Raw genomic sequence first — 19,933 nt, forward strand, 5'->3', positions numbered from 1 at the left:
ATTAGGATTAACGTAATTACACATATATATTGTGAGATAAACAGACAATGAATTTTTCTTTTATAGTTGTTTTGAGTTTTCTTGTATGCGTAGCTTAGCCAACTTAATATTTTAAACAATAACAATACAATGTAGCCCATGCTTTTCCCATATTACCTTTTTATGTGGAATAGAATATGACAACCACTAGTAGCTTATTAAGACCTTGAGAACACCACTATTCATTTTATAGAGGGTTGACCTACAAGTCTTTTCAAGAAAGGCGAGAAGCTAGGTTGGATGTTTTCGTCGAGCGATGGCCTTTCAAATTTTCAATAAAAACGACAAGATAAGGGATGGATGATCGTCGAAATTAACCAAAGGTCAAAATAAGAGTACAGGTGGCCCTCCTTTAAATCATAATTAATTTAAACCAACCTATAGGAACCTTTATTTTCAGGGTATTTGTACATATCTTATTTATTTTTCTTAGTACCTATTTTTATTTGTATAACTTAGGTCTGAGGTCAGACCTCATTAGGGGAGGAGCAGCTGTAACGGTCACATTTAGCCGCCCGTTACCACTCGCCTCCAAATATGCATTATTAGCAGTTTACCCCGATTAGCATGTAAGCCATTATAGGTAGGGGAGACAACAGACACACGGGACAATGCCAGGGGCACCGATGCCCAGTTAGTTGACATACTACCATCTTCGGACCGCGACCTAATTATTCTAAAGCCATTACCTATATTTCACGTTACATTACTATTTTATATTTCTTTTAACTTTACCCGTACTCGTGTGTCCGTTCAACTCCGCCATTACCTGGACTAACTACAGAGAACGCTTTAGGATCCAGGTAGAGGTGTAATATATATGTACATAGCTTTACTTATTTAATAAACCTGTTTTCGTTTCGTTGCACACTTGAGAGTTAAGTTATTTAGAGGTACGATCGCCTGTTAAGCTCCTCAGGCGATATAGCAAATATACAAAGGAGACTTTAGGGATATTTAAGTGTAGATACGGCCTAGCCATCCGTCCCGTCTTCGGGTCCACTAATTTAACCCTATCGACTGTCGTTTCAGCCTAGCCTAGCCAACTAGCCAAGCAGACACGTTACAAAAGTAATATTTCTCGTTTAAACGACTAGATTTTGCAGTAACAGCATATAAAGATCTACTGGATGCATTGAAGGAAGCATACAATTTTCTTTCAGACAAAATCCATGGTTCTGATTACTCAGGTACTTATTTAATGATATCAATAAATAGAAAAATAATGATAATTAACGTGTAGGGATACCAATGATAAAAAAGATATAACAATAGGTAACTTGCACTTACTAAGTGGGCTTTTTAAACGTCTTAACAATATTTTAATACGTTTTTTAGGCGTCGATCGCAGAGTCCTTCAAGATGGAATAGGAGATGATGCACCTACACGTACGTAGTTAACAGCAAATAATAATTAACAAGATAAAGGCAAATAAAATAAACACATAATTATATATAAAATTACAAAGGGAAGCTCGAAAAATGTCCACAAGAGTAACTTACCAGAAAAAAAAAATACCTAGAATACATTTTTACAGTTATTGCGGCACATGATTTAAATTTGACTGTGATTTTTAATATTGAACAATTCAATAGTACCTATGTGTTTCGCGTTTATACGATTTGTGTTTGCAGCATGGGAAAATTTGTTGGATTCAATAAAGAAATTGCGCGTTTGTATTGAAGATAAACTCGTTTATACAGGTACTTATTTGATGATATAAATAAACAGCAATATAAAGCAATAGTAAACTCATATATCCTATGCAAATAGTTCCAAAAAATCGAAAAAACAATTGTAAAACATTTTTTTGGATTTGGACGATTCTTTAAATTTATTGTAAAAACAACAAAGTTCACCACCGAGTTACTTAATAAATAATTATAATTTCGAATTTTCACTGAACAATTATAATTTAAGTGTTTTTTTTTTTCATAGCATCCCTAAACAATTTTTTTTCTAATTTATAAGTAGCTTAAAATTTTAAAAAAATTCAAGATTGTATACATTTCAATCGTTTTTATGCTGACTCAAGTTTAAAATTAAAAAAAAAAAAATTTTAGTCTAACGCGTCTAACTACACTCTTTTGATCATATTTGTTTTTATGATGTAAAAATAACTTTAAAGTTTGGCGTTTTACTAAGAGTTGCAATATTTATAAGCTTATTGCGTTTTAACGATATACAATTTTGAAATTTGTACAGCACTTACTTATATGTACGTAAAATATCTGGTAAAAGTCTGGTAATGGAAACTTATTTTCACTACAAGTTGTATGAACTTGAATTTTTCAAATTTCGTATTTTAGAACTACACATAACAAATTTTTATTCAAGTTCTTACAACTTCTAGTGAAAACAAGTTACAAAACTTTTACCAGGTGTTCAATATACATTTTAGTAAGTGATGTACAAGTTTCATGTTTTTAGTACAATTTAGAAAGACTTAAACTTATCCAACAAATTGCCATATTGATGACATTTTATTATTTCAATGCAACCATACATCATTCCATCGCCCACACTAAATGTATGAATTATATTATTAATTTTTTTTAATATTTAGTCGCACAAAGCCAGCCACCTACTAATGGTAAGTTAACTGCACGTTAAACGTTTTGCTCAGTGTTTTTTACCAACTTTTGTCCCGATGCCGGTAAAGACTGGAAAACCGTTAAATTTTGCATTTTGAAAGCTTTTTCGGATTGATTAACTTGAAATTTAATATACACTTAGTATATTGCAATTTTTTTCCGGCAGAACTTGTTAATTTTTTATTTAAATATAAATAATATCAAGCGCAATAAAGAACTGATCTCGAAATTAATGGAAAAAATTATTATTTTTAGAAACTTTTATAATTTCCTATCATTTTGCATGTAATATTTTTGGTGACTGGTTATACCCCGCTGTACGTGTAATGGCAGTCGCTTGCAATTTTTTAAAAAAAGGGTTCATAGTTTTAAAAATCTGAAACTTTCAATTCAATAAATAACAACATTTTAAGTTCCAAAGATATTTCAATTTCCGCTATTTCCCCACACTGCCCTTTACTAGGCGTCTCAATTGTACAATTTGTTGAATTATAGATGGCGAGAGTTCAAAACTTTCAATCGCAAAAGGCAAGTATATGTTTTAGTTACCTACTGTACATGGGTTATTCTATGCCAAATCATCTGATGTGTGTGCAAGTGGATTTTCTAAATACTTCAAACTCATATTATATCCTATTCAAACATTGTTTTGGATTTTGGCGATACTATATTCTTTAAATGTATTGTAAGAACACCTAAGTTCACGACCGAGTTACTTAATAAATAATTATAATATCGAAATAGAATTTTTACTTAACAATCGTAATTTAAGTGTTCTTTTTTATAATATATCTAAACACCTTTTTTCTAATTTTTAAGTAGCTAAAACTTTGAAAAAAATTCAAAATTGTATACATTCATTAATTTTTATGCTGACTCAATTTCAAAATTAAAAAAAAAAAATGTTTATTCTGACACGACTAACTACACATGTTTGATTCATACATTTTTTTTGTATAAAGTAACTTTAAAGTTTGGCGTTTTACTAAAAATTGCAATATAAGTACATATAGGTAAGTGATGTACAAATACCAGAGTTTCTGGTTCAAGCCATAAGAAGTTATTGCCTCTTTTGTACAGCACTATTCATTAAAATTCCAAACTTTGAAGTTACTTATAAATAATAAACAAAACAAAATTATGAATCAAAAGACTAAAGTTTGGTGTGCTAAAAAAATATTTTTTTTTTTAACTTTGACCTTGAGTCTTATTAAAACGTAAAGCTGCAAAAATTGTATTTTTCCATATTTCTTTGTACAATGTTGTATTGTAACCTCGTCAAGGAACCTCAGCCAAAAAAAAATACCAATCAATTTTAAAATTATTGTAAAACAACACAATTTTATATTTGATCATCATTTTTAATAAAATTGAATAGTAATATTTCTCGTTTAAACGACTAGATATTGCAGTAACAGCATATAAAGATCTACTGGATGCATTGAAGGATGCATACAATTTTCTTTCAGACAAAATCCATGGTCCTGTTTATTCAGGTACTTATTTAATGATATCGATAAATAGAAAAATAATGATAAATAACGTGTAGGGATACCAATGATAAAAAATATATAACAATAGGTAACGTGCACTTACAAAGTGCACTATTTAAACGTCTTAACAATGTTTTAATACGTTTTTTAGACTTCGTAGACGGAGTCCTTTAAGGTGGAAAAGAAGATGTTCCACCTACACGTACGTAGTTAACAGTAAATAATAATTAACAAAATATTGGCAAATAAACTCTTTTTGCACAAATAAAATAAACACATAATTATTTATAAAATTACAAAGGGAAGCTCGAAAAAAGTCCACAAGAGTAAAAAAAAATACCTAGAATAGATTTTATAATTATTGTGGCACATGATTTAAATTTGACTATCATTTTTAATATAAAACAATTCAATAGTACCTATTTGTTTCGCGTTTAAACGATTTGTTTTTGCAGCATGGGAAGATTTGTTAGATTCAATAAAGAAAATGCGCGATTATATTGAAGATAAACTCGCAGGTACTTATTTGATGATATAAATAAACAGCAATATATAGCAATAGTAAACTATATAAACGAACAAAATCGTCATAATCTCTTTAAAAATTATACGCCTAATTATAGGAAAATATCATTGATAATTTATTACTCAACAGTAAAAACATTACTACTTACGAGGTTTAATGTTGACTAAGACGTTTCACGAACAGATCGGTTTGCAATTCACTCATCAATTTATATATTTATGTTTTAGTGGAAGCAGAAGATATTCACAGCGATTAAATAAGGTAATTTTTTAGGAGTTTTATATTTGTTATTATTTATTTATTTTTATTTGTATAACATGTCGCTGGTTAATATTAACTGTACACTTACAATGCTTGCATAGCATGTTATACTGTATCATAATAATAATAATTGGTTTTATTTTAGGCATTCAAATATGGGTTGCTTACCTGATCCGACCTGAACACAAATATAATTCCATTATTTAAAACAATTTGTATTGACTTTTTAATAAAACTATGTATATTTTGTGTGTTATGTCTAATTAATAACGAGCAATAAATGTGCAAAATGATGCGTTTAAATTTTATAAAAGCTTTTTTAATTTTCAGCCAATATTACAATAGTGTCTTTAAGAAGAATATGGTAAATTATTATAGAATTCTATAAGAGTCTTTTTTCGATGAATTTGCGGACATTTATTAGGCGTATTTATTTGCATTTATTAATAAATTGATACAACAATTTGAAATTAAAAAAAAAATCTACAAAAAAGATTATTTTTTATTGAAATAATTTAATAAAACAAGCCTAATGGTGTACCATTTGGTGTTAAATCTTAATACATGGAGATTTATTATTGTTCTAGTCAAAACAATTTGCGGACACCCGTAGCCACTCCTCACCCTTCCGTCTGACTATGCTCTGGCAAAGCAAAGGATGTGTAATGGTGTATATAGTAGCTCAAAAGGGATGAACGGGGTTGCCTAGTAATACCAAAGAGTTACAGCTGTAGTGTCGAATGTGTAATGTGTGTATAATGTTGATAATTAGAAAACTTTAATAATTTAAAAAGGTTCTTTTTTCGGTTATACATTAGTACCTACTTAAATTAGAATTGCCTCGCCGGTGCAACAAATAGTCAACTAAACAAAATACAATTGTGAATAAAACTCACACACAACAAATTAACTTAATTTCTGGCCAGGGGTGTAGCGAGGTCATTGTTTTAGGGGGCTCATTTCAAATATTATGTAAGCATGTTCACTTTGAAAATATACATTTTGTATTTATTTATTTTATTTACTGTATCAAATAATACTTCACTTAGTTATATTATTATTTTAATAATTCAACTAGTTTGATAGATATTTCAATACATGTATAAATATTTTTTTTTTAATGCCTAAACATTTTATCTACCTATATTTTGTAAATACCTAAATAATATAATATAGGTACAAGTTAACTTTTGAATTAGGTAGTTAACTACATAATTTTTTTCTAAGTGTAAAATATATTACCAAATATCATATTTTATTTCCTTGTTTTTTTTATAGCGTTAGTCAGTTTAACGTTGGGACAAAATGTATAGAAATTAAACAAGTCGAAAACAATTACCTTTTCACCTTTGTAAAAATGCTATAAACCTATAATATGTATTTTGTATATTTTAAATACCTTTTAATTGTGCAATTTAAGTGAAGTATTTTGGGTGGTAGGTTTGTTGTCTTATTTGATGCAATCAAGTTTACTATGTGAAGGTAGGTGAAAATTATAAAGAAACATAATATAACAATTTGTTAAATATTAGAATAGAAGTTCATAATAACTTTCAGCAACATTTAGGTATCAAATAAATGAAATAAAATCTCAAATAACAAATACCACATTAATTGAACAATGTAATTTACACTGTATAATAATATAACATATTTATTTGAAAATACCATTTAAGTGTACACACATAAATTAGTTACTTGCGAATAATCATAAAATATACAATATGTAGAATATGAATAATAGGTAAATTTACAAAATTGTCAAGGGTATTCTTTGGTGATCAAAAAAAAAAAAGATATAACTTAATAGTAATAATTTGTGTACAAAACAACAACAATTGTGAAATATAAAAGAAGAAGTTTAGACGGATTGGACATGTTGAAAATAGGGAGAAAACGTAAAAAAAATCAAAAAGAATGCATTCCCATACAGCGTTAAGTAAAGCGAAGAAAAACAAGGGCCAAACAAATCAAAAGGGTTTTATTCATCTGCATGTCACCGATGTGTTTAGATTTTTTTAAGAAATTAAACCTTTTTAGGCACATTCGTCACCGAGTAGGCCTATCGTCGTTCTTGTGCGTTTTTTTGTGTCTTTTCAGAGTTCCAGACAGTGAAAATGTTTTCGAACATACTTTACATTCGAAAGGCCTTTCAGTAGTGTGTGTCATTTTGTGTCTACTAAGCGTTCCGGATTCCAAAAACGACTTCGAGCACACTTCACATTGAAACGGTCTCTCGCCCGTGTGTGTCATTTTGTGCGTTTTAAGATACCCAGGTAGACGAAACGTCTTTAAGCATACTTCACATTGGAAAGGCCTCTCCGGCGTGTGTGTCTTTTTGTGTGTTATGAGATGTCCAGATTGTGAAAACGTCTTGCAGCAAACTTCGCATTTAAACGGCTTCTCGCCCGTGTGTATCATTTTGTGCTCTTTTAAAATCCCTTTTTTCGTAAACGTCTTCGAGCACATCTCGCACTGGTACGGTCTCTCGCCCGTGTGTGTCATTTTGTGCGCTTTAAGATACCTAGGCCGTGTAAACGTCTTGGGACACACTTCACACGGGTAAGGCCTCTCGCCCGTGTGCGTCATTTTGTGCGTTTTCAGATGTCCAGATTGTGAAAACGTCTTCAGGCACAATTCGCACTGAAAACGCTTTTCTCCTGTGTGAATTATTTTCGGTCTTCTCGGATTTTCCGTATCAGAACCGGTTTCGACTTCAGATTCTTCTTTAGCTCCGATACTTTTTGTCTCGACGTTTGATTCGCCAACACTACACAAAAAACAGGTAAAACAAATTATTTGGTAGTGTTGTCAATCTGTTAGTAATGTAGACAACAATGTTGTGGTTATAATTTATTCCATAAACATAAAAAAAATGTTTCAAGGAAAACACTGAATCATAAGTATAAGTTTGAAGCATATTTGGCCCTATACATTATGCACTAATCCGGTATCTTAATTGAGTAAATAATTCTAGTTAACATAATATCAAACTGTGAAAAAATTGAGTAAACTACTATTAATTATATTAATAATAATAACTAGGTTACTGGATTTTGATACGTGCACACAGATTTTAGGTTAACCCCAGGGGTAAAAACATGTACATGTTAAAATTAACTCACCCAGTAGACAGCGGCTCTGAAACTGAAAATGTTAAATCAGTAAATATGTTCTCGACTTCGGTTTCTTCAATTTTAATACTTGCTGTATCGCAGTTCGATTCAACGGAACTTTAAAAAAAGAAACAAGTAAAACAAATCATACAACAGTATTACCAACATCTAAAGTAAAGACAAACAAGTATGCTGCGACAATGATTTATTCAACGATGTATACTATATTTACTCCTAAAGTAAATATAGTTATATTATTTGTTGCATGAGAAGCAAGTGAAATATATTTATAAGAGGTGCCCTAATACAATGTATAAAATAACTACCATCGTTCACATGAAACAATTACATTAAACCATTTATATCTTATAGGTACCGTCTTCGGCCTTATACATTAACTAACCCCAACCTAACCGATCAAAATTGTAAATAAATTCAATAAACGAATATACAAATTGAGTGAATAAACCAAATAAACCGATTAAAAGTGAAATAAATGAGTAAATCGTTAGGACAAAATAGACTCACTCCGTAGAAAAAGGATCCACATATTCGTTCTTTATAACCGTAAAATCTTGATCAGCTTCAAGTTTTAATTCAGGTTTGAAATAACAATCTTCATCGATTTGGTCAACTTCCGATTTATTTACGGCCTCGCTGTTTAATTGTACAACAATAAAAAAATAAGCTAAAAAATAATGATATATTAAGCACTCCAGAAATATGTTCTCTTCATTTATTTCAGATAAAATGGAGTTTAGTATACTGAAATGTACATAGGAATCCAGGCATTGATTTAAATTTACTTGACAAACATAACTGATTTGAATTTTGGTTCTCGTCAGATTACTAATAAGGATTGAGTGTAAAAATAAAATATCTAATTAAAATAAACTTACCCAGTAGACAGATGATGCTCTGGAATTGAAAAAGACCAATGAAAACTGTCTTCGACATCAGATTTTTCAATTTTAATAATCGACATCTGAGGGTTTGATTCACCAACACTATAAAAAAAAAATAGAATAAATTATATGACAGCAGTCTCAACATCTATGAAGTATGTTGAATATATTTATTTGAGAAAAATACAATTTTGGCGATAACAATAACAATATTAATTTCGGTTGCTGATCTTTAGGCGGGGTCTAGGTTACTATATTTTAGGTTCTAAGAAAGTTAACAACATTTTTGTACAAATATTTACTATTAATATCTAAAACAAATGATATGAGAGTATGCGAGTTCATCGAGTGTCAGCGCATCAAGCTCACAACAATTATGTTATGCTTTTTTTTTAACTTACGACTTACCCAGTAGACAGATGCTCTGGAATTGACACGGTCCAGTCAGAACTGTCCTCGACATCAGATTTTTCAATTTTAATACATGTCTCGAGGTTTGATTCACCAACACTAAAAAAAAAAAACAAATTATACGTCAGTATTCCTAATATCTAAATTTATCTTAGCTTAGACTGTACTTAGTAGAAAGAAGGTTCACATATTCGTCCTTTATAGCTGTGTCGTCGACTTCTGATTTAATTACAACCATGCTGTTAACAACAAAAAATCAAATATTGCTCTGGGTTCGAACAAAAATAAATTTATACCGTTCAGTCATATCGTTAACAATAATATTCTGTGTTATTTCCAAATATTGTGTATTGTCTCGATGCAGATCGCTGTTGAAATACGGTTGTATACTATCTGAATTCGAATCATTAGCACTCGACTGTACATTTTGCCGACGTTCCCTTCTTTCTGCTTCACGTTGTTGGAGTTCTTCTCGGTGCAGTTCCCTGTATTTTCGCTGACGTTCTTTATTAAGAGCACCCTTCATGTATACACTGAAAATATGAAAATAGAAACGAAAAGTAGAATAAACATTATCTTCAGTACATTATCAGATTAATGACAATACTAATAAAATAAAGAAATCTTACTTTTCACTGGAATGTTCGTTATGTGGTGCTTGTTCTATACTGTCGAAATCTGAAAAATTTGTCGTAGGTTGGAAAAGTACATTTTGTTGACTTTCCCTTCTTTCTGCTTCACGTTGTTTGAGTTTTTCTCAATGCTGTTCTCTGTATCGTCGTTGACATTCTTTTTTATTGAGAGCACCCTTATTGTCTGTTCTATTATTACAAAATCAGAGAAATTATATTTTTTAAGATGGTATTCATTAGTTCAATAAAAATGAAAATGATTATGTTACATATCATTGATATAAAATTATTAAACCAGTTCACATCGAATGCAAGATAAATATAATTACCTCGTTGATACAGTATGTCTTGTATCACATGGATTGTCGTCGTTTCGAGTTTCAATAACAATATCACTTATCTCCCGTGACTGTTGGGTACTGAAAAATAAAAATAAAAATGCAAGGGTTGTTGAAAATTAATAAAGAGCAGAAGACACTAACCTAGCACCAGAAAACTAGGGAAAAATAGCTAGAGAGAGAAAGAGAGACAGAATATATATTTTTATAGAGTAAGTAATTAATCCAAATTATATTAGTACATACATACATAGCTATGTACGTGGATTTAAACTTACTTTGATGAATATAATTGGTTTGCAGTTTGTTCCTCATTCGAATCGTACTGAAGATCTGCACATAGAATGATACATGAATTAATACAAGTATGTAACATAATTTTATAACAGTAATGGCGTGCCCATAACCTACCCTAATGATATTTGTTGTATTCAATACTTATAACTATTCATTTTATAATTAAAAAATGTCTAGAAGACTAAGACTATGTCTGTACTAACATCATTGCCCATGATCACGCAACAACTTTATAATTGTATAGCGAAATAACTGTTTTTTTTTTGTTAAGTACTCACCTTGACTGGAAACTGGTGTGGATGGTTGTTTTCTGTATTTTTAGCCCAATGAAGAAACAACCACTAAAATATTGTAATTAATTAAAAAGTATTTTACTGCTTGACGTTAAATGTATCACCCTGTGCTACAGTGCTTGAATTGGAATACGATAGCATGAGAGCCACGCTACTATCAGTTTTAATTTCAGCATACCCTAGAGCAAAAATGAGTAGTTAAAAGGATATATATATATATTAAAAATACATCTGCATTTTAACTTTTGGGTTTAGAGTAAAATTAGAATTAGTATAAAAGTGTGATTAAAAAATAAAAATGAATAGTTGTACAGTTATTACGTGTTAGAGTGTAGCAAATAATTGTACTTGTTTAATGACGATAAAGTGTTTAAATTTAAAGCATAACAAATAGCTGGACAATACACATTTAGTCCATCAAATATTTTAGTATTTAAAAACATATTCATTTGATCATAATATAAAATCTAACTGCATTAACAAAATGAAAATGCACATGTACCCATGGAGGTACGACTAAACAGTCAAAAAATAATATGAATTTATGTTTACCTTGTAGCATTAACAAAGTGGCCGGCATACAACATTGACAGCTTGGGATTCATTTAATTTTCAATTTCAGTCGGTGGCATCAAATACAACAGACACTGAAACAAAAAATATCTATAAATTATTTCAATTAAAAAGAAAAATATATATATATAGCGTTGCGTGTGGATCGTAATCATGACTGACCTCTTTCTAGTATAAATATTTACACAACCGCCCAAAGAGTAAAAGGGCAGTCGTTACTTTAAATTAATTTCCTTTACTCTGAAACTCGTATAATTGTATTTATTTAAAATGTGTTATGCCGAGTAAAATTAAGTTAAAGTAATAAATATATAGTTATATAAAAGATTTTACTCCTGGTATATGGGTTAGCCCTATGTTAGCCATAAAATACAATATAATTTATTATTAAATTATGATATTAGCGTGTAGATGGTATGATGATAACTAATTCGTACGTAGACTCTGTTCACCGAGAGAACATACAGCGACCCGTTGCATAAATACTTTTAAAGTATTATTTACCTACTGTCCAACAACTACTTTGTACGGCAAGGCCATTATATGTTTAAAACAATAAGACTCGGCAATCTCATCGGTTTTCAACTCAAACAGTGATTCAATAACTCTAGAATTAGAACTTATACATACCAACAACGGTCGCTTTTCAAAAGTTGCAATATTTTTATTATTATATTGTTCATCATCACAAACGGTTAGGATCATCGATAAATAAATCAACAAAATCACATAATCCTTGGCAAGTAGGAAAGCACTTCCGGGGTTTTGTTATCATTTGACAACGACCAGACCAGAATCGGAAGACTTTAAACCACAATTATTGGCGATCGATCCTACAGGGGCTGTAGGATCTTACAACGCTGTAATCATTTATTCATTTATTATTAAAAATATCGTACAGTATAGTGCAATAATAATCACTTTATTCTTTAAAATATTATGTAAAACGTTCACATCAAAGTGTCGAGACGCAGCTACAACGAGACAGTCCAACGAATCGTTTTTCGTTAATAAAAATGTATCTGTTCGTGTAACACATACTAGGTATATTAAGCGAAACGAATAATTATTACCGAAATTCTTTAGAAATAATAATTATTATATTACAAAACAATTTTGCACTTTTCGATTAATGTGACATTCGACACTTTACCGTGTGTTATCATATTGATAACAAATCACCTACAAAACAGCAGCGCTTGGCGGGCACATGGCAGTTAGCCGAAAAATGATAAGCGATTTTATCATCAACATCACGCACGAGGGTTACACCTCAAAGAGCCACTCGACACGGAGCCACTCGACAAACAACCACCGAAAATCGACACCGAGCCACTCGACAAGCAGCCACTCGAAGGGGTACCAACATATACAATATTTATAAAAAATGCACGATTATTATTCGTGTATGTTGTGCGGCTAGTATTGTTTATTTAAAGGGGAAAACTTGTACATTTCATAACTAATGCAATAAGGCTTGAACTATTTTTAATTCACTGTGTGACCTGTCTCCTGTTTTGAGTTTTTTTATTTAAGTTATAATCAAATCAGTTTCTATTATTGAAATTTATATAAAAAAAAAACTGAAAGTATATGAAACAATATTTACAATATTATATTATAGTGATAATTTACCAACAATAAATTGTCTCTTGAGTTTGTAAAAAAAAATGTTTTTCAAAACATACTTACACGTTTTATAATAAGTAAAGCAGAATGTTCATTGATCAAATTTCAATGAAATTATACTTTTTTTTTAAATTATTTAATACCGATGTATTATACCTATCTATTTAAAACAATACATCGTGAATACCTCATACGAAACTATTCGATACCCGACAATAAAATTAAACACATTTACTTAAATACTTTACAACTTCCAATAGGCAATAACACAATAATAAATTATAGTTAAATACTATTTAATTTTGTATTATATATTATCATATCTGTGTATTAGTTATCATGTTATATATATGCCGAAAATAATAATTCCGAAAAAATTTAGAACCAAAACATATATTAACCGAAAATATATTAGCCGAAAAATATTTAAGTCGAAAATAATGTCATCGAACGTATTTTAGCTGACACTTATTGTTTGAACAGAACCTTATAAGTTATAAATTATAATAGTATACAAAAACACTGTTACGCGCGCCGTGTGACCGCGTTGTGTCTACTGTCTACGCTATTTTTATAACATCTGTGATAAGTTCCATTTGTTATTGAAATATACAGCTATTTTTTATTTTGTGGTTGACATTTTTTTTCCATATATACTACCAATGCTTAATTGTTAGTATTTGTTTATACTTAGCTACACAATAGTAAATTCAAACAGGGACAACCTATGGTAGACTGGCGCCTTGCCGATGCTGAATAAAATGTTTATATATTATTAAGCCGGCAGTAGTTTTTTGGGGTCTAAAATAACCGGTATGGTTCTTTTGGATCTAGATATGATCACTCATCAGACTTATCACTAATGTCCAGCTAATATATAAAATAGATCACTCCAGTTTATGTGTAAACAAGGTCAGATACAAGGGGAAGGCTGGAGTTAATAGTTAATAGTTTATAATACAATCTATATTAAATTTATATTTATAAACACAGATTTCCTTATTTCACACTATTATAATATACAAGTTAAAAGTTAGCTATAACTTAAATTTAAGTGACATGTGTATTGGCGTTGTCGATTGCATTATCTAGATGTTTTTATACATGTGCATAGAGTACACAAGGGTTTCACAAAATGATTGATACTTAGTGTGTGATATTATAATTAACGTGAAGTGGGTCTCATACGGTTAAAAAGTTATTAACGAAACGTTAATATTACTAAGTTTACTATGGTCAAGTTTATACAAACTAACGGTTGGTTACCAACTGCGGCCATCCATCACTGATGTTAAATAATTATGAGATTCGAGCTATCAAAAAAAAAATATAATGGTTCAACACGTTGGCGGTGGCCGGTACTTAACAAAAGACTGCAAGGAAATAGTTTTTACTAAAAAAATTGATGATTTTACTGTTTTTATCTATTTTTAATGTTATAATTATTAAAATTTATTTTATTATTGACCACGATTTAATAAAAAAAAAATTGTTTGGCTTAAGTATTCTAACAGCCTTGACAAAAATGTATTTTCTAAAATGATTATGTACATGTTTATTTTTAAAAGTTATTATCAGCAGTAATAAACATATAATATTAATCATTTGTTGAATAAAAACTAATAGTGTACATATTATGAACACAACGGATTTCATACAAGTTATTTTAGTATTAAAGTTAGAAACAATTGTGCATTATTAAAGAAAAATACTAAATTAATATAATCAAGTTTATAAAAAATGTTTACTAAATTATTTCCACTTGGCTTATAGTTTTTAAATTTTGAACATAGTTGGAAAAATAACAAAATATAGTTAGAACATTACAAATAATTATGGTATAAATCTACTTTACCGGGCACCCTTTTTTTCGATTATTTTTTTAAATCGACAGTACTTTTAATGTTGATTACGAATATGTAAAAAATTTGCGCCGCTCGCACTTAGTTTGGAAGTTACAGACTTTTAAAGTTCGCCGAAATCGACATACGTGCGCGCCCGGCACTGCACGTCTACCCGCGCCCGCTGGGTACTTCGTCCGTCGATCGCCGCTTAATTATCATCGGATTCCTCGTCTACCTGCCTCCCGCCCGTCATGGTCCTTTTTTTTTTGCATCATAATTTCATCACGCTAATATTTGACTTGTTTGGGATTTTGCTATAGCGAACAATGAACAATTTTTGGCTCGCCCGATGCACATTGTTGAGACTTGAGGATGACTTAGTAGTAAATATTAATGTTTTATCGCGCCCCGCTAATATTATAAAGTATTACGGGCTATTATAAAGCAATACATGTTATTCATTTTTTATAATTTGGTTATTCATTTATATTTTATGATTCTACATATATTAACACAAAATAAATATATAATGCTGTTTTTCTACAAACTCTGATGAAAATTGTGAGGGACACACACACACATACATTAATTTATATATATATATATAGATAATAAAAATAGAAATAATTAATCAGATAAAAAAATCCAATTTATATAGATGGCCTATAGCATAAGCCAAATGGGTGGAAAATATACACATTTGCCAATTAGCTAAAAATGTACTTTTTTTGGATTTTTATATCGGTATTTATCTAATTCTAACCCTCTGCTTCTGAGTTTTTAATAATTAGTTCTAAGTCAATAAAAAGTAAAAACCTTTATCAAATACTTTTTAGTTGTATATATAATATATACATGGATCGTTCATTCCGATACTCATGAAAATGCACACAAATTAAACAATGTTCAATAACTTCATTTGTTTTATATTTAAAATATATTTGTAATTTAATTGGAATACATGAAAGCAAGTTAAAATATTATTCAATTAATATCGTTGCAATATACATAATTTTTTTACCTATGTATTATATTAATAAATAAGTATCAATAATATAAAAATGTATAATTATTTATAATAATAGAGTAAAAGTATTTAGAAACAATAATTATTATTAATAGCATGAGTTAACAATAAATCCTGTTGAGTAAATTGAAATGTTTACAATGAACATAGTAACAATGTCTACTATACAATAGGGGTTTTAATAAAAATATAATATTTTCTACAAAGTTACTGTTTTTATTTTTATTGATATACAATTTGGAAATTACATTTTTTGCTATTACTCCGTTATAATATGTGGTGTCGGCCGCACAACATACACAAATAATAATCGTACATTTTACATAAATATTGTACATGTTGGTATCTCTTCGGGTGGCTGTTTGTCGAGTGGCTCCGTGTCGATTTTCGGTGGCTGTTTGTCGAGTGGCTCCTTGTCGAGTGGCTCCGTGTCGTGCTCCCTGAATTTGTATTGCTGATAGACGATAGTGAATGATATACAACGGTGGTACCTAAATTGTATACGAGTGTGAAGTTAGCCATAAACGAGCCAGCAATATTTGATAACAGAAAAAGTCATGGCGTTGGTGTATGTTGTGTTGCCAATACACTTATTATTCTAAGGGGCAGTCCATATATACCCATACACCGACGATTATTATTATACGATATCGACTAAATTAATTAAAATATATTATAATTATCGACAAAACAGTAAGAGTAAATTATTTAACTTAAAAAAATGGCACTTGGGGTTTTGCGGCCGCCGAACTCAACCCAGCAATAAAAAAGCGGCTGAACGCCGACCGAAATCGACGGCAGTTATGTCAATTTTTGACAATGTTCCGGAAGAGGTCCCCTCAATTTGATTATACCAATCGAAAGCTTACTAAAATGTCTAAAAATTCGTCTCTATGAAAAAAGTTGGCACCGGGGGTCTTGCGGCCACCAGAAGCCGCCGAACCCAATCCAGCAATAATGGGGTTGTTAAATAATTATTTTAGTATTATTGAATTATGTAAAACCTGGCTTCTAAATTATTTTTTATTTAAATAAATGGCTATAAAACTATTAACTCTTTAGAAACATTAAACAAAAGTGATGGTGTGTCACTGTGTTAATTATATTATCGTTGTGTTTTTATTTCTACTTAAATACTAACTTCCGCCAAGGTATACAACCCTATATCTGAATAAATAATAATGGTTAAAATTTTTCTAATAATATTAACTATAAGTTCGATAAATGTATTAATTAAAACAGAAAACTAACATTCTTGTTTAGATTCTGCAAATGTATATCATATGGTTCATATTTTCAATTCCAAAATAAAAGAATTTATTAACTATACTTCTGACTTTATAAACAAAGAAAAGCCAAACAAATTATTAAATCTAAAAGAGTGAATCACAACTGGAATTATTACTTCTATCAGAAATAGAGAAAACTTATTTTCTTATCTGAGTTATAGGCCTCTTGATTATTATTTTAAAAAATTTTACAGCGTATATATCTAGAAATATGTTGAACATATTGATTAAAAAGTCAAAAAATATATACTACAAAAAAACTTAAACGAGCTAAATCTGACAGTATACTGACTTGAAGTATTATTGATAAGATCACAGGAAAACCAAACAAATATAAAAATAAAATTAATAAGATTAAAAATTAAGGTGGTATTCTTACTGAATCTAAAACTGTAATTTGTAATGAATTAAATGACTAATGTGGAAAATCATTTAGAATTAGAGCTTATAAATTCAGATATTTTACAATTTAAACATGTTAATAATAACATAGACAGTATATTTCTTAATCCAAATGAACAATGAAGAAATTAGTAAGCTTATAAGATTAAAAAATATAATTATTTTTATAAAAATGATTTGAAAAATTACATACTTAAACAAATTCCCAAATCCATTATCAATTATTTTAAATAAATCTTTATTAATTGGCCATAATACTTTAGCTTTAGAAAAGTTATCGTAACCCCATTATTTAAATTGGTCATAAATTTGCATGTGGTAATTACCGACCGATCTCACTATCATTAACTTTATCAAACAATTTTGAAAAATGTATCAAAACAGCACTTAATTTTTTTAAACATAAAATCTTTCCTTTCAAATTCAAAGTTTGGTTTCAGAACTTTGTAGATTGTCAACAACTGATGCACTGGTGTGCAAATTTTAAATCATTTAAAAAATATATTAAAAACTTAGATTTATCTGAGGTCAAAAATGTATAAGAAGATATATCATTGTTCTAATAAAAAAATATGTATGTATTGTTTTATATTATGTATAATATAATTTATAAGAACTCGCTTCCCAAACACAAGTTTAGTATTAGGGAGTGCGGAAATATTGTTATCTAATTATTAAAATTATGTATATTTTGTATTGTACTATGTCAATAAATTTATATTATTATTATGTATTAAGTAAATAAGTCATTAGCTGATCGTAATGTACTTACAAGCTCGGAGCTATTCCTTAAGGAGAATTACATAGCTGAATCTGTAATTTTTTTTAATATTCCAAATTTAAAATGACCAATCTCAATATCTAATCAGACATCGCCCAATAACTCAATGTGTAGTAGTAATTAGCAGTAAGCAATAGCTATAAATTTAAAGCCCTATGCTTTTAAAAAAAAAAATCATTAAATACTTTTACCGAGGATTTGTTTTGTAGGTACTCGCATTACCTTATCTACCACCGCACAGGATTGAAAGAATTCCATCAATGGTTGATGGATTCAACGCTATAGTTCTCTATATGCTCCAAGATGAAGATGTGGCCTACCAGTTCCATTCTTTTATTTATGATTACCTGTATCGATTCTGGTTTGTAGAAATTGGACTTGATAATATTTCTGTATTCAGGAGAGACATTAGGACAAATAATTATTTAGAAAGTTACCATTCAATGCTATTGCAAATTATGAAGCCTCATCCTAAAGTATGGGAGTTTATTGGTAAGTTCTTATGTAAGGTCTATTAAAATATTAAATTTTTATACAGTTGAATACATATTTTTAATTAACGATAGAACTGATATTAATCTATTTAATCTTTTTATAGATCAATTGAGGTTTTTAGAAAACCAAAGCGAGGTTGAATTTAAGCAAGCTCGGAGCAACCTCAGAGTAAGTAATAACTTAGAATATGATTAAGTCCATGATTTATTTTAATGTACTAAATTTAATTGCAGATCCGTGTTGGTGTTTCAACAAGAACAAGGGAATCCAATACAAGAGCAATTGAAGAATTTTTGGAAGAAATGACACAAGACTATACAGAAGGACGGATTCAAACATTTTTACGGAGAGCTGGTCACCGAGTTGATGGATACATAACTCAAAAAATTGGCCCTTATCCAGGTAATTCAATTTTCTTTATATGACATGACGTTGTAGTAATTCATATTTGATATGATATTATAATTGTAAAAAATTCTACATGTCTTAAGGGGAACCAGATATGCTGCTACAAGAGGTTGTAGAGTAAAGAAAATAATGTTGAGCAACAGATCAGGAGTCAAATGAGGATAGTATAATAGTTGCTAGAAACCTCAGGGTGAGTAATAATTTGGAATATGGTTTAGTCTTATTATTTTAATGTATTAAAATTAAATTATTCTATATCCAATAAATGATACATGACTATACAGGACGGATTCAAACATTTTTACGGAGAGCTGGTCATCGAGTTGATGGATATATAACTCGAGAAATTGGCAATTAACTAGGTAACTTGTAACTTCTTAAAAAATATGTGATAACATTCGTGCAATAGTGCACAGGTATAACCGTTTTTTTTTTTTGGAGGGGAATTGTTCTGTAGCAATACCAAATAAATATTAACCTACATACTTTGTACATTTGGAATGGCATTATGTATTTTCAAACATTGTTTCTGTAAAAAAATTTAAAAGTGCAATTATATTACTTGTGAACAATGCTATT

At 29.6% G+C, this 19,933-nt stretch overlaps 3 protein-coding genes across 3 annotated transcripts; 2 read left to right on the forward strand and 1 right to left on the reverse strand.

Moving 5' to 3' along the window:
- Nucleotides 1-1,377: 1,377 nt before the first annotated feature.
- Nucleotides 1,378-4,229, forward strand: LOC126839513 (uncharacterized; the record flags this gene model as incomplete). The annotated part of the gene is made up of 5 exons (XM_050574853.1): nt 1,378-1,428; nt 1,675-1,743; nt 2,607-2,633; nt 3,130-3,162; nt 4,038-4,229. Coding segments are annotated over 5 exons (326 nt in total), but the record flags the coding sequence as incomplete, so codon positions are not given.
- Nucleotides 4,230-6,571: 2,342 nt separating this feature from the next.
- On the reverse strand, nt 6,572-10,100 carry LOC126839499 (zinc finger protein 85-like). The gene is made up of 8 exons (XM_050574839.1): nt 9,976-10,100; nt 9,643-9,879; nt 9,514-9,585; nt 9,344-9,445; nt 8,930-9,037; nt 8,559-8,687; nt 8,040-8,147; nt 6,572-7,684 (listed from the first exon to the last, which is right to left on the reverse strand). The coding sequence occupies exons 2-8, from the start codon at nt 9,870-9,872 to the stop codon at nt 6,964-6,966; spliced, it is 1,470 nt and encodes a 489-aa protein (XP_050430796.1). The 5' UTR covers nt 9,873-9,879; nt 9,976-10,100; the 3' UTR covers nt 6,572-6,963.
- Nucleotides 10,101-18,711: 8,611 nt separating this feature from the next.
- On the forward strand, nt 18,712-19,545 carry LOC126839538 (uncharacterized). Its single transcript, XM_050574900.1, has 4 exons — nt 18,712-18,943; nt 19,050-19,114; nt 19,180-19,348; nt 19,438-19,545. Exons 1-4 carry the CDS (start codon nt 18,712-18,714, stop codon nt 19,473-19,475), a joined length of 504 nt encoding a protein of 167 aa, XP_050430857.1. The 3' UTR covers nt 19,476-19,545.
- The last annotated feature ends 388 nt before the right edge of the window (nt 19,546-19,933 follow it).

This window comes from Adelges cooleyi, unplaced genomic scaffold (genome assembly GCF_023614345.1).
Source record: "Adelges cooleyi isolate 19-005CV unplaced genomic scaffold, UGA_ACOO_1.1 ACOO_flye_CR_arks_rails_tigmint_CR_PRNA_306, whole genome shotgun sequence".
NCBI classification, from domain to species: domain Eukaryota; kingdom Metazoa; phylum Arthropoda; class Insecta; order Hemiptera; family Adelgidae; genus Adelges; species Adelges cooleyi.

Excerpts from the sequence above, each read along its gene's own strand:
- LOC126839499 (XM_050574839.1), bottom strand. The coding sequence starts at position 9,872 with ATGAAGGGTGCTCTTAATAAAGAACGTCAGCGAAAATACAGGGAACTG. Across the intron at positions 8,148-8,558 it reads GTGGATCCTTTTTCTACGGA|TTCCGTTGAATCGAACTGCG; the intron begins GTGAGTCTATTT and ends CTTTTTTTAAAG. Across the intron at positions 7,685-8,039 it reads TCAGAGCCGCTGTCTACTGG|TGTTGGCGAATCAAACGTCG; the intron begins GTGAGTTAATTT and ends TTTTTTGTGTAG.
- LOC126839538 (XM_050574900.1), top strand. The coding sequence starts at position 18,712 with ATGGTTGATGGATTCAACGCTATAGTTCTCTATATGCTCCAAGATGAA. Across the intron at positions 18,944-19,049 it reads TAAAGTATGGGAGTTTATTG|ATCAATTGAGGTTTTTAGAA; the intron begins GTAAGTTCTTAT and ends ATCTTTTTATAG. Across the intron at positions 19,349-19,437 it reads AAAAATTGGCCCTTATCCAG|GGGAACCAGATATGCTGCTA; the intron begins GTAATTCAATTT and ends ACATGTCTTAAG.